General features: G+C 33.7%; 3 protein-coding genes across 4 annotated transcripts; 1 reads left to right on the top strand and 2 right to left on the bottom strand.

The window, feature by feature from the left end:
* Positions 1–1,308: 1,308 nt before the first annotated feature.
* On the bottom strand, positions 1,309–5,166 carry LOC141621118 (two-component response regulator ORR23-like). Of its 2 annotated transcripts, none has more exons than XM_074437818.1 (7): positions 5,041–5,166; positions 2,867–3,010; positions 2,428–2,712; positions 2,241–2,317; positions 1,927–2,140; positions 1,771–1,847; positions 1,309–1,685 (listed from the first exon to the last, which is right to left on the bottom strand). In XM_074437818.1, exons 1-7 carry the CDS (start codon positions 5,069–5,071, stop codon positions 1,557–1,559), a joined length of 957 nt encoding a protein of 318 aa, XP_074293919.1. In that variant the 5' UTR covers positions 5,072–5,166; the 3' UTR covers positions 1,309–1,556. The 2 variants fall into 2 exon arrangements, 1 of the variants encoding a protein (XP_074293919.1); XR_012532105.1 differs by having other exon boundaries at positions 1,579–1,685; positions 1,961–2,140.
* Positions 5,167–9,769: 4,603 nt separating this feature from the next.
* Positions 9,770–11,484, bottom strand: LOC141621976 (uncharacterized). Its single transcript, XM_074438076.1, has 2 exons — positions 10,447–11,484; positions 9,770–10,410 (listed from the first exon to the last, which is right to left on the bottom strand). The coding sequence occupies exons 1-2, from the start codon at positions 10,613–10,615 to the stop codon at positions 9,770–9,772; spliced, it is 810 nt and encodes a 269-aa protein (XP_074294177.1). The 5' UTR covers positions 10,616–11,484.
* On the top strand, positions 10,695–11,291 carry LOC141621993 (ribosome-inactivating protein lychnin-like). Its single transcript, XM_074438087.1, has one exon. It carries the CDS (start codon positions 10,695–10,697, stop codon positions 11,289–11,291), a length of 597 nt encoding a protein of 198 aa, XP_074294188.1.
* Positions 11,485–12,711: the final 1,227 nt, after the last annotated feature.

Below are 12,711 nucleotides of genomic sequence, written 5' to 3' on the forward strand. Positions count from 1 at the left end.
TGAACCATATGACGCCATGCAAGCCATGGCCTTGTTGTTATGGCTTGAACGTATGCATAAGACTTCTAGTTTCGTATTCACCATACTTAGTTATCCCGAGCCCATCATCTAGGCCGTCTTTGAAGATAATTGAGAGTGGCGAGTTTCATCCATATGGTGACGCGTATGACATCCCTATTTCGCAAAATATAATGGGAAAAGATAATGTTACCTTAGAGCAACAAGTTTCCCTTAGATTCAAGTTATTTCTCAACTAAATAACTTGAATCGTAACAAGAATGAATGGTATTGTTGTCACACCTAAACGGAGGAAAGACGTACCACTTGACAACACAAGGAATGTTTCATCCTAAAATCAATTGACAATATAAAGAGTAATCCCCTTGGTTATAAACTAGTTCAATCTCTCTTTCTTCAATAATATGGGACATATCTTGGTGTAGGAGCTCATGCTCCATCGAAAGCAGCCTTATGTCTGTCCTCCACCATTTATTTCTACGCTCTTGTGGCGTAAGTACACCACGCCTTCGTCACTCCGCAACTCACATGCATCGGAGGCTTTCAGGAGACGTTAGCTACTTGGACGACGTGGACAAGGAGACGTGCGCCAAAATTTTCGTACTCCACCAACTTGATATTACTGCTCAACAAGGTCTTTTGCTAGTGTTTAATATTTGTATCGTAATAATGTTTAATTACAAGTGTAATAAGGGCATAGTTTACCCAAAGTCTATCTAGATTTACCTTTTTTTACCGCGGTTTAAAAAATAAATGGGACATCTATGAGTGATTTATATTCTAAAAGTTGTAGCCCATGAGAAAAGTTAGGTCAATTAGTTTTTCAAAACACTAACAACACGTGAAAGTTGGCTTGGCATAGGATGGAGGAACTCAAATTGTCCCTTCAAAAGTTAGGTCAATTAGCTTTTTAGGTGTCTTTCATAGTAAGGGAGTAACTTAAATTCTATAAAAAGTCACTTTAAAAAATTTGGTAACCAGCATGCATAAATTTGGTAACCAGACATGTGCATGATATTGTAATTCATGAAATTTAAAGATTTGTTACCAAACAAGTCCTAGAAGTGGCAATCAATCATTGATCTCAATTAGAAAACTGATACAAATTCGATACAATGTTAGAGGTGAAGGTTAATACTTTATGACCTTTAATAAATAACATCACTTGTTCCAAAATTAATCTATCTATTCATTTCATTTTTTATAGATTTAATTATTCAATATATAAAGTATATACTTTAATCAAACATATAAAAATAAATTTAAATAAGGGAGTATATATATTTCTAATAATGAGAATAATTTATCTTATACTTGTACCCGATTACCTTAAGTTAATATTTTTTTTTATTTAAAATGAAGCACAAGATCAGTACAATGATTGCAAATGAACACGATTACACGAACAATCAAACCAAAGTAAGCATGTCCGATTGGCCGTTATATATAGCTAGCATCTTCAGAGCATCATTCCAGTAGGCAAAACTGTTAGGGTGGTGTTTAATCCGCCACGAACTTGACCAGGGAAAATCGATCTATCAGGAATGTGGAAAAAATACATTCGCGGAGGGAACATTGAACTCTTTTACGAGTTGATAACCTAAAATCATGTTCGCCAAGAGCTCTTTCTGGTCACACCCTCTTGTCTTTATAAAGTGCCTATATTTCTGGACCACAAAAATTACAATTTTTATCTCAGTTTATTGTTGTAAAAAAAAAAAAATTACAATTTTTAAAGTGAAAAAAAATTACCTGAAGATGGTAATTAAAATTTTCTCTGTCAAGCTTTGGGACATTCATTAGTTTCAGTATTTCCTCATGATCAGCTTCTGCATAATCAAAACATTATAATGAGATTAGCAGCTATTGAATCGATGAGAGATCGAATAAATAGAGAGGAAAACATACTGTCAAGAAACTCGAGACCGTGCTGATTAATTACTTGAAGAAACTTTAGATGCAATTCCACTGACCAATAATACACAGGAGGTTTGTTCTGTGCAGAAGGATCTGCATTCTGAAAATTATTCTCAGAATTCTGGCCACTTGAAGCCGTAACTATGTTGGCTTCCTTGCTAGCCAGAGAACTATTTTCGGCACGCTTCATATATTTCCAATACATCTGTGAACATAAAGATTACACAATCAAGCAATCGATTAAGTTAATATATATTATTAGGATGACATTACAAAGAATGATAGTAATAGTCTAGGGAAATTACACGGAGATGAGAAGCCACGTTTTCCCGAGTAAGGCCTTCAATATTCATCTGCTTCTGTATTTTCGTAGGATTCGCTTCTGCACTTACCATACAAATCAGTAATATCAATTCTCTACTCGTATTAATCCACCGCAATTTTTCAAACAAACTCAAACCTGGTAAAACATATGGAGAAAAAAAAACATACTTTTAAGACCTCCCAGCTCATTGACAGCTTCAAGAAACTTTTGATGCAACTCTGTTGTCCAAACTAGACGAGATTTCTTCGTAGCAGATGGTTCATCGTTATTCACAGAAACATTTCTCTTTTGTCCTTTCCCTTTAGCAGAATTCTTGTTGAATACCTCTCGCTTAATGACATGCTGCCATATGTTTTGAAGTTCCTCCAACCTAACAGGTTTACGCATGTACTCGCAGGCTCCGTGTGCAAACCCCCTTTTCAATAGATTCATATCGAGTTTGGTGGACATCACTGCACCAATAAAGGTGTCGAAAACAAACTGTTCAGTCCAAAAACTGCGACAGTACAATATTTACATGTAATTTTCTAATTCAAGTGATTCTTTACGTTTTTTTCAAATCTCTAGTAATCGCGTCAATCAGGAATGAATGATTATGGAGCTTACTTATAAGAGGTTTAAGTTCCGCAAGCTCAAACAACTTAGAATCGTCCATGTCCGGCATGTGTACATTACAAATGACAATATCAAACTTGTTCTGGTCTTCTTTCACCATGTTCAGGGCTATACTGGCTTCACTTGTTGTTGTAACTACAATATTATTAACACCCACATACATGGCCACATCAAGTTACTAAGAAATATTTAAGCATACAAAAATATAGGTTTGCCGACGGTAAACACAGAAATAAATTTTTGGGGTAGCGAATTCTTCTCATGTTGCTTTATGTTTATGTTAAGTTCACATAGGAGTAGCAAGAGTTAATATTCTCTCCATTTCCTAAAAAGAAATGGAGAGACCATTTCTTATCAACGTTCCGGATCGCATTCTAGCAATATCTAAGTTTGTCAATTTAAGCATAAGAATAAAGGAAAAAAGGGGGTGAAAAGAAAAATCATTATTAAAAGGGATTGAGTGAGGACTCCATTTCCTAAAAGAAAGAAATAGAGAGGATCCTAATCCGAGTAGAAGTGATTGCTGCCCCTTATTACTAAGTTATTAGAATTTCAAAATTAAGCAACATATCATTGCAAATAAAATCAAAATACTCCGTACTAAATACTTAAAAATACACCCTAGAATTAAAAAAAAAAAAAAAAAATCCTTGTTTAAGACAGATATAGGCTCTGTTTAGTAAATAACATATTGGCCAAATTTTAGCATATTGGAGAGGTTTAGCATGTTTGACTTACGAATATGCTAATTAGAGAGTTTGGTTGATAGCATATTGGGGTCCAATATGCTATTTTGCAATATGCTGCTCCTACTAGCATATTAGGTTAGCCGATTAGAAAGAAAAAATATTGTCTTATTTACCCCCTTAAAAAAATACTAACCTTCCTTTTATATATTTAATAAATAATTTATTCATATCCTTATTTGTCATTTTACAAAGAATCTAAACAATCTGTTAATCTAAAACTGTCAATTACCAAACACCTCTAAAACAATTCTGCTAAATAAATCTGCTAGTCAAACCCGCTAAATCATTATGCTAGTCAAATCTGTTTTCTAAATCTGCTTCTGCTAATATTAATCCGCTGGTTACCAAACAGACCATAACCTGTCTCTATCCATACAGAGTTGATCCATTTTAAACTTAAAAGACAGATATAACATGTTAAGTGCGACCAATTGAAAAACAATTAGGTAATAATTAACTAAAGAAAAGAAAAACAAAGACAAAGAAATATATGAAATATGAAACCATGATAATGGCAGTCTTTTAACATAGATTCAAGAGTTGTAAGCGATATTGAGTCAACATCAACAACCAAAGCTTTCATTCCCTTTGGAATTTCATCAGAAAATTCTGAATCAAATCTATCATCTCCATAGTCCATTTGTAAGACTTTTTGTTAAGATTAACGTAAGAAATTTGGCGTTTAAGAAGAGATTTTTTATTCCTTGTAATGAATTAGAGAGAGTTTAGACCGATGAATATAATCAAGTGTTTAGTGAATAAAACAAAAAGATAAATATTAACTTTCCTAATATAATCAATTACGTAATCTTTCATTTTAAATTCCTTGATTTGCCGTAGATACTTCTTTATTAATTTTCAGTATTTAAAATTTACTCCTTAATTCGGTACTATTTTTCTTGAATAAGTCTTATATAAAATGGTTTTACACTATTTTTATCATAAAACATTGTAAAACGAGTATTATAAAGACCTTGAAACTCTTATCATGGAAAATAGTGGTTGCTGAAGTAGATTATGGCCCTGTTTGGTAATCAACAGAATAATTTCAACAAAAATAGATTATAAAATTAGATTATAGATGACAGATTTTATTCGAATAATTAGCATAATTAGTAGATTAATAATTTTCTTTGTAAAATGAAGTAAGGCTCTGTTTGACAAAATTACTTGAAAAGATAATTTGAAAAACGAAAAAGGAATAAAACCGAAAAGCTAATCGAAATCGAAAAGGTGAATCGATAAGGTAATTTGAAAATTAAGAGCTGATAAGGTAACTGATTATATAAAAATGTGTTTGACAAACTAGCTGAAAAGGTAACTGATTTTGGTAAAAATGACGTAAAAGGATATGAAAATTATTTAATATTATAAAATAAAGGGGTATAAAATGGAAAAAAAAGTCATTTCAGGTACCTGATTTCTCAAATGCCACCTGAGGTAGCATTTTATTTCAGGTACCTTATTTGACCAAATAAGTTACTTGCAAAACACTTGCAAAAAAATCAGGTAGCTGAAATTTTGGTCAAATAATCTACCTGAAATGTCGTGCCAAACGGAGCCTAAACCTTCATATTTTGTAATATGTTAATCAATATGTTGAGGTAAGCAGCATACTGTAAAACGGCATATTGACCCCAAATATGTTGTTTATCAAGATGGCACTATCTGTTTTAAACTTTAAAAGGGTCAACTACATACCATTGTGTATATAAAGATGTATATAGGAAAAAACAATATATTCATTCCTGTATAAACAATTAGGGCTGAGAATCGGTCCAAGACTGGACCGAACTAGACCAAACCGAACCGGATCGAAGACTGAAAATAAAAAATTAGGAACCGAAGACCAGACCTAAAACTTTCGATCTTGGACTGGACCAAACCCCAAATATTTGTCCCGGTCCGCTCTTGGACCGAAATGAACCTAAAATTAGTTTTTTCACTATTTCGTATACGATAATTACATTTTAATTCCGCTAAATAAAATGCATTTAAATTATTAGACGACTCTTTTTATGAAAATCATTGACAATAGTAATTTATAATGTCTTTTGAAGATATAATATTAATTTGACTCATAATATCTTAATGTTACGTCATTAAAAGCATGAAATTTGGTCCATTCGGTCCGGACCTAAATTAACCGGACTTGGACCGGACCGGACCAAAGACCAAACCTTGAAAAAATGAGGATCGGGGACCGGACCAAATAATTCGGTCCGGGTTTGGTCCAGACCAAATGGTCCGGTCCATTTTTCCGGTCCGGACCTAAATTTGCTCACCCCTAATTTCATAGTTGGGGTAAGAGAACTCTTATCACTTGAACTAAAATCTTATTCTGAGTAAATTATAATAAATGAGAATTGACAATTGATCATTTATTTTGATACAGATAATATTAAGTGTTATTTTAAGTTAGTTTTATCGGACGCTTCAAATAATTTCCAATAAGATAATTTTGGGTCAAATCAAGTGATTTTGGACCAAGTCCAACAAATCATCAATCAAGGACAACTCGAGTTACAATCACATAGTATAAGTTCTACTATTCGAGTAATTCTGGGTCGGTCTCGGACCAACCTTCTCCAAGATACAATTGGAGTTGATATAGTTTCACACTTTCACCAGCCGTGGATAAGGTCGGAAGGATATGATCCACTTCATATACTGATTACTGACCAATATTCACGTTTCCTGTGTTTTTACCAAACGAATGACTCTCACATCAACGTCGGTTAATAAATACTAGTGGTACCAATTACCAAGTACCAAGTACCAAGTAAATGTGTGTTGTCACTTTTAATCTTTTATCATCTTAATATTTTTTTGTTGGTACGATATACTCCCTCCATTCAACTCCACACTACCATTATCTATTTTGTACACTATTCATAGTTAAACATTCAATTTCAATTTTCTCCCAATACATAAGTGAAAATATATTCATGTGGGATCTTGTTTTATTCGTTATTCTGAAAGACATTAAGAATATCTAACTTTTATATTTTTTGCAAATACGTAGTTAACGATATTTAGCGCGTAAAAAAGACGTTTATAAAAAAAAAAAAGAAAGTGGTAGTGTGGAGTTGAATGGAGGGAGTATATGATCTTAATATTAAAATGCAAGATCCCCTATTCCCCCCTCACAAAGGCAGATTTTGGTTGTGGACTTGTGGACTTGTGGTGACCTGCCCCCCTCGATTATCAATACAGTTGTATCTATTTTAGCTAATCTTTTTTAAGACGGAGATATCTCCGTCTATGATAAAACGGGTTTAAATATTACCCTATGTGTATATATTGAACAAATCTTTTTGTTTAACTTAACCCAATGTATTCAATTTTTGTCATATCCCTTTCACATGGGTATATTTAACCAGTCTTAAATTTAAGACAAATATACTGGTCTTAAATTATGAAGTTGGAAATGAGAGTGGATTTGCTTTGACAATATAATGCTCCCATTTAAACAAAAAAAAAACATATAATTATATAATTACGAAATAGTACTTGGTACTATCTATTTAAGTTATGAGTTACGACTGCTACCGTCTAGGGTTTTACTATTGTGGTTTTATATATATATATATATATCGTTTATGTATTCAATAAGAATCACAACTATCAGTAATACAATTCTCTCTTGTAAACTACTCCCCTATTTATAATCTTAACATAATTTGAACACAAATTCTCGTTATAGACGGGGAATATACGTCTATAGCTATAAACGGGTCAAATATCCACTCACTTTAAGCATAAGACCAACAACAAGTTGCATGGTAGGACCCAAAAATATCACCACTTTAAGCATATTTGACCCGTCTATAGCTATAGACAGATATATCCGTCTATAACAAGACTAATTGTAATTTGAATTACATTGAGTCACGTTTGTCTAAAAAAATAAAGATTTACATTGAGTCAGTTTCAGATTAACTGTGTCCAACCACGTAGATCAATCAAATGGCTTTAATAAATTTCGCAGGTCATGGACCATGGTCCATGGAAACAGTCCTAATATACAATCAGTTTTATTGTAGGTGCACACTCCGTACAGTTGTCCTCTCACAAAATGCAAGTGAGAGAACAAATAGAGGTATCCATTTCCCACCAACTTGCACTATCCACTCTCATTTTATGAGAAAGATATTATTCATCTATAATTTTAAACGGGTAATGTCCGTCTAAATGGAAAAATTTGTGCCTAACATAATATCCAGTGGTGTCCACCTCACCTTTTTCCTTTTATTTTTTTGTCTTTTACGAGACGAATGGTTTGCTCACGTCAACGTCACTTAAATAGATAGTACCAAGTACTGCTTCGTAATTTGTGTAAATCATAAATATAGCTCCCGTTTGAGTTTTTTAGCACATGACACTGTGACAGTAACTGATTGTATTTATTTGAGTTTAAATAAAGAGCTAATTAATATTAGTATAAATATATTTAAAAAGCAGATTTGACTAGTAAAATGATTTAGCAGGTTTTACTAGAAGATTTATTTAGCAGAATTGATTTAGAGGTACATGTTTGGTAATTGACAGTTTTAAATTAACAAATTATTTTAACTCTTTTGTAAAATGGCAAATAATGACATAACCAAATTATTTATTAAATATATAAAAGTAAGGTTAATATTTTTTAAAGGGGTAAAGAAGACGATTTTTCCTCTTTCTAATCCGCTAACCCAATATGTTCGTAGGAGCAGCATATTGCAAAATAGCATATTGAATCCCAATATACTATTACAATATTTAATTAACCAAACGCTCTAAATAATATATTCCTAAGTCAAACATGCTAAACCTCTCCAATATGCTGAAATTTGGGCAATATGTTATTTACAGAAGCAGATTTATAATAGCGGATAAAGTTAGTAGAATATGGTTAACAGATTTTAGTCGCAGGTTTGACTTCAAATTAAATTAGCAGATTCACAAAAAAGTGTTTGGTAATTAGCAGATTATATGACAATTACTTCATTTTCATGTACAAATTGAATATGTTTTTCCAACATGCTGCTAATAGCAGCATATTCAAAAACAGTAAATTCCGACCAATATGCTATCAGAATATGTCATTTATCAAACACAAGAAATTTGTAGATTGATTAGTCAATATACTGTACTATTAGCTCAGAATCTATTAATTTTACCCAATGTGTTGTTTACCAAACATGACCTATATGAGCTTTATTGAAAAAAAAAATTCTGAGCTCCTTTATATAAATATTAAATCAAAAATTTATTTTGAGACTAAAAAATAATACATATAAACTCAATTAAATTTTTATTTCGATGTCAAAAATTTAAACATAACTCAAAAGTTTTGAACGTTTAAAAAGAATACACATAAGCTCAGATACAGATGTTAATTGTTAAGATTGTACAATACTCTTGTACTTGTATAATCCTATTTACTCCTATACAACCTCTTGTTTTGATCCATTTTTCTATATAAAGGCTGTGAAGTAGTGCTATTTTCATTCACAGAGAAAATAATTAAATAAATTAATTTAAGAATATTTCTCTTCCTTATTCCATCTTGCGCATGCAGTGTAGCAGCCAACACCAAAGGTTTGTGTTCGCTCCTTCCCTCTTGCGCTCGTAAATTTTATACGAGACCGTTCCGAATTTAACTTTGTAAATTTACATCGACATTACTATTATAATCATTTGTAAAAATGTGAAATGGTTCATGCTCTAGAGTAACTAGTGTAGTATAAAGGGGTTTTATATGGGCTAATTTACGTCGGGATTTGTAATAATCAAATTAGTTGGTGAATCTTGAAATAACTAATTAAAATAACTACATGATCTTACCCAAAATTAAACACGCATTTTGTGGTTAAGCTAACTAATTAGCATTGTATTCAAGCTATAAACTAAACAAGACTTTAAAAAGGGCTCGAGGAAAAAAAACCCAAACTAAATTAACTCGGGTTGAAATAAAATTGAAGTAACTTGACTCGAAAATGCCATGCGTAATTAAACTTAAAAATGTGTTTGAGCTAATTCAGTCTATTTCACTACATTTGCTAATATATGATTTTTTTTTTTTCGTTTGAAAAATGTAATCAGATGAATGATATCCTAGTAAAATTTAATTGTTTTGACTTATGTATATGTGTTATACCATTTACCAATCATTGATAGGAAGCATGAAGGTGTTACTTCGGATAGCATGGATCTTGTGCCTTATAGTTGTTATTTTGCCAACACTGGCGCAACGACGACCACCGCCACGATCACCACCACGATCACCACCACCACCAGTGCGTAGACCGCCACCGCCACCAGTGCGTAGACCACCACCACCCCCACTACGACGACCACCACCACCTCCACGACGACCACCACCGCCACCACCACGACGACCCCCACCTCCACCCCCACGACGACCACCACCCCCACCACCAAGACAACCACCCCCCCCACCACCACGAAGACCACCACCACCCCCACCACGACAACCACCACCCCCACCACCACGAAGACCCCCACCACCCCCACCACGACAACCACCACCCCCACCACCACAATTACAACCACCACCACCACCACCAGAACTACAACCACCACCACCACCACCAGAAATACCACCACCGCCACAAAAACCTGAACCAGAACCAGAACCAGAACCAGAACCAGAACCAGAACCAGAACCAGAACCAGAACCCGAACCCGAACCCGAACCCGAACCAGAACCAGAACCCGAACCAGAACCCGAACCCGAACCAGAACCCGAACCAGAACCCGAACCCGAACCAGAACCAGAACCTGAGCCAGAACCCGAACCAGAACCAGAACCAGTACCAGAACCACCAGAAGAGATAGAATACACTAAAGAGACTTGGAGACTTGAGAATACTACGCCTGAATCATATACGAAGCTTATAGCTTCTTTAAGAGGCAAAGTTTCGGTGAAACAAGTTTGTGAAATACCAGTATCCTCAGAATCACCAACATCAACAAAAGAATTCATTTTTCTGGAAATAACAAGTCTGGCAAACAAAAAAATCACACTTTTATTTAGAGCATCGAGCGTCCATTATGTGGGTTTCATGGACGAGTTAAATGGCGTTACTCGTGCTAATTTCATCAAAGAAGATTGCAATGAATTAAAGGACAATCATTTGTTTAGCGACGTAGAAATTAAGTCACAACTTCCTCATGAAGGCAATTATGTTGATCTTGAAAGAGTTGCGAAATTAACTAGGGCAGAGCTTGAGCTAGGTATCAATACTTTATCATCCTTAGTTGATACGATATATGGGTCGGATTATGAACGTAATAATAAACCTAAGGACATCGAGCAAGACTTAGCTAAGTTTGCGCTAGTAGCTATCCAAATGATCGAGCAAGCGACACATTTCAAATACATCGAGGAAGAGGTGAGGGATCTTGGACTAGAGCATAGGACATTTGTCCCGGATGCAATTTTTATTTCCTTACAGAACGATTTGGGGATGATCTCCGAACTTATTTACTCATCAGTTGATAAAACTGATTGTGTGACACCGGTGAAGGTGCCCGGTTATCCATGGGACGATATCAAGCCAAAAATGGGTCTCCTCAAGTATAAAGACCTTCCCTCTCGGTTAGACGATGTTCCTGCTTCTTTATGGAGGGTATTTTCGGCAGCAATGATCGTACCCTAATTGGTTAATTATGGTCTACTTATTATTATGCATTTGATCAATGTTGTCATGTTGTACGATAAATAAATAAGTTGTCTAAGTTGTGTCATGACTAAGTTATCAAGTTATCAAGTTGTATTTGAATTAATATGTTTGTAATTTCAATTCAAATAAAAAATAATCTCTATAAAAGAAGATCGGGGTTACGTTGCATTACTATTATTTCATGGTTTCTTTTTATTATTAGTTTCATAGGAGAATACTAACTCGATCTTTTACGATACTATAGTAGTATAGTTATTGTTCTTTAATTTGGAAAATATCAAGATAAAGGGTGTTAGTTGATATTGTGTTGGATAAAAAAAACCTATGATTCTAATTCTTCTAAACCACGTTTGGTGTTCGGTCCTGTCGAAACCTAGCTAACTCTATTTATCATCAAATTTTATTTTCTAGGAAACTACGTTAGTTAGACTTGCTTAACTCATACGTTTACCATTTATACTGAAATGTAGAATTTATCAAAAATCATGAGACACATCCACTATTCCCGCTGTTAATATTATTATTACTTTCACGAAATATCATGTTAATACTATTTCATTCATTATTCCTCTGATTATTGTTGTTTCTGTGTACTTTTTATATATTGTTGGTTGTATCCATTTGGTGAATGAATTGGGTTGTTGATGATGAAAGTCACTTCTTCTTTCTTCTATTACTTCCACGTGCCTCACATATTGTTCATGGTTGCCATACAGTCGTACATTGTCATGGCTATGTTAGTTACCGTGACTTCCGTTGCTATTTACTCACATATGATTTATATGATGGATTGTTTAATTACTTTCTTATTTTATTGAATTTTGATGTGATATGGTTGGAGTATCATGAGTTACTCACCAACTATAACATACATTTCTAATGAATAACAGGTTGAAGTTGATGCCTACATGGGGTTTTGACGAGTTAACAAGCGAGAATTGTACTTACGATGATCAGTTAATGTATTATACAACTGGTTGTATATATAACTTATTCAATGTAGTTGAACTTTGTTATAAAGTTATCGAGCTCTACTAACAAAATTATCGAGCTATGATGCAAAGTTATTGAGCTTAACAAAGTAATTATTAAGCTCAATAACTTCGTATAATAGATCAATAACTTGTAAAATAGCTCAACAACTTTGAGGCGATTGTACAATGCCACTATACAACTGGTTGTAGGATAATATTTGTGACTCTACACGTTGTAGTTTAGACTCGTGCTTAGTATTGTATTTTGTGTTTTATGGGGGGAATTGAGATCCCTTAGATTCAGTCAAGTTGTATTTTGTATAAAAGCTTTCTATCCTAATGTTATTTTATGGTTTAGTGATATTGCGGTTTTCATTACTGAAGTTTTTAAAATCTCGCATTTTTCGCTATAATGTTTGTGT

The sequence above is a fragment of the Silene latifolia genome, chromosome X (assembly GCF_048544455.1).
Source record: "Silene latifolia isolate original U9 population chromosome X, ASM4854445v1, whole genome shotgun sequence".
Lineage (NCBI taxonomy): Eukaryota > Viridiplantae > Streptophyta > Magnoliopsida > Caryophyllales > Caryophyllaceae > Silene > Silene latifolia.

What these genes read in the sequence shown, in the direction of transcription:
- LOC141621118 (XM_074437818.1), bottom strand. Translation starts at nt 5,071, where the DNA reads ATGCTACCTCAGGTGGCATTTGAGAAATCAG. An exon ending in GGAACTTAAACCTCTTATAA is followed by an intron (nt 2,713 to 2,866) that starts GTAAGCTCCATA and finishes TTATTGGTGCAG; the next exon opens with TGATGTCCACCAAACTCGAT. An exon ending in CGGTCTCGAGTTTCTTGACA is followed by an intron (nt 1,848 to 1,926) that starts GTATGTTTTCCT and finishes TTGATTATGCAG; the next exon opens with AAGCTGATCATGAGGAAATA.
- LOC141621976 (XM_074438076.1), bottom strand. Translation starts at nt 10,615, where the DNA reads ATGAATTCTTTTGTTGATGTTGGTGATTCTGAGGATACTGGTATTTCA. An exon ending in TATCTCTTCTGGTGGTTCTG is followed by an intron (nt 10,411 to 10,446) that starts GTACTGGTTCTG and finishes GTTCTGGCTCAG; the next exon opens with GTTCTGGTTCTGGTTCGGGT.
- LOC141621993 (XM_074438087.1), top strand. Translation starts at nt 10,695, where the DNA reads ATGGACGAGTTAAATGGCGTTACTCGTGCTAATTTCATCAAAGAAGAT.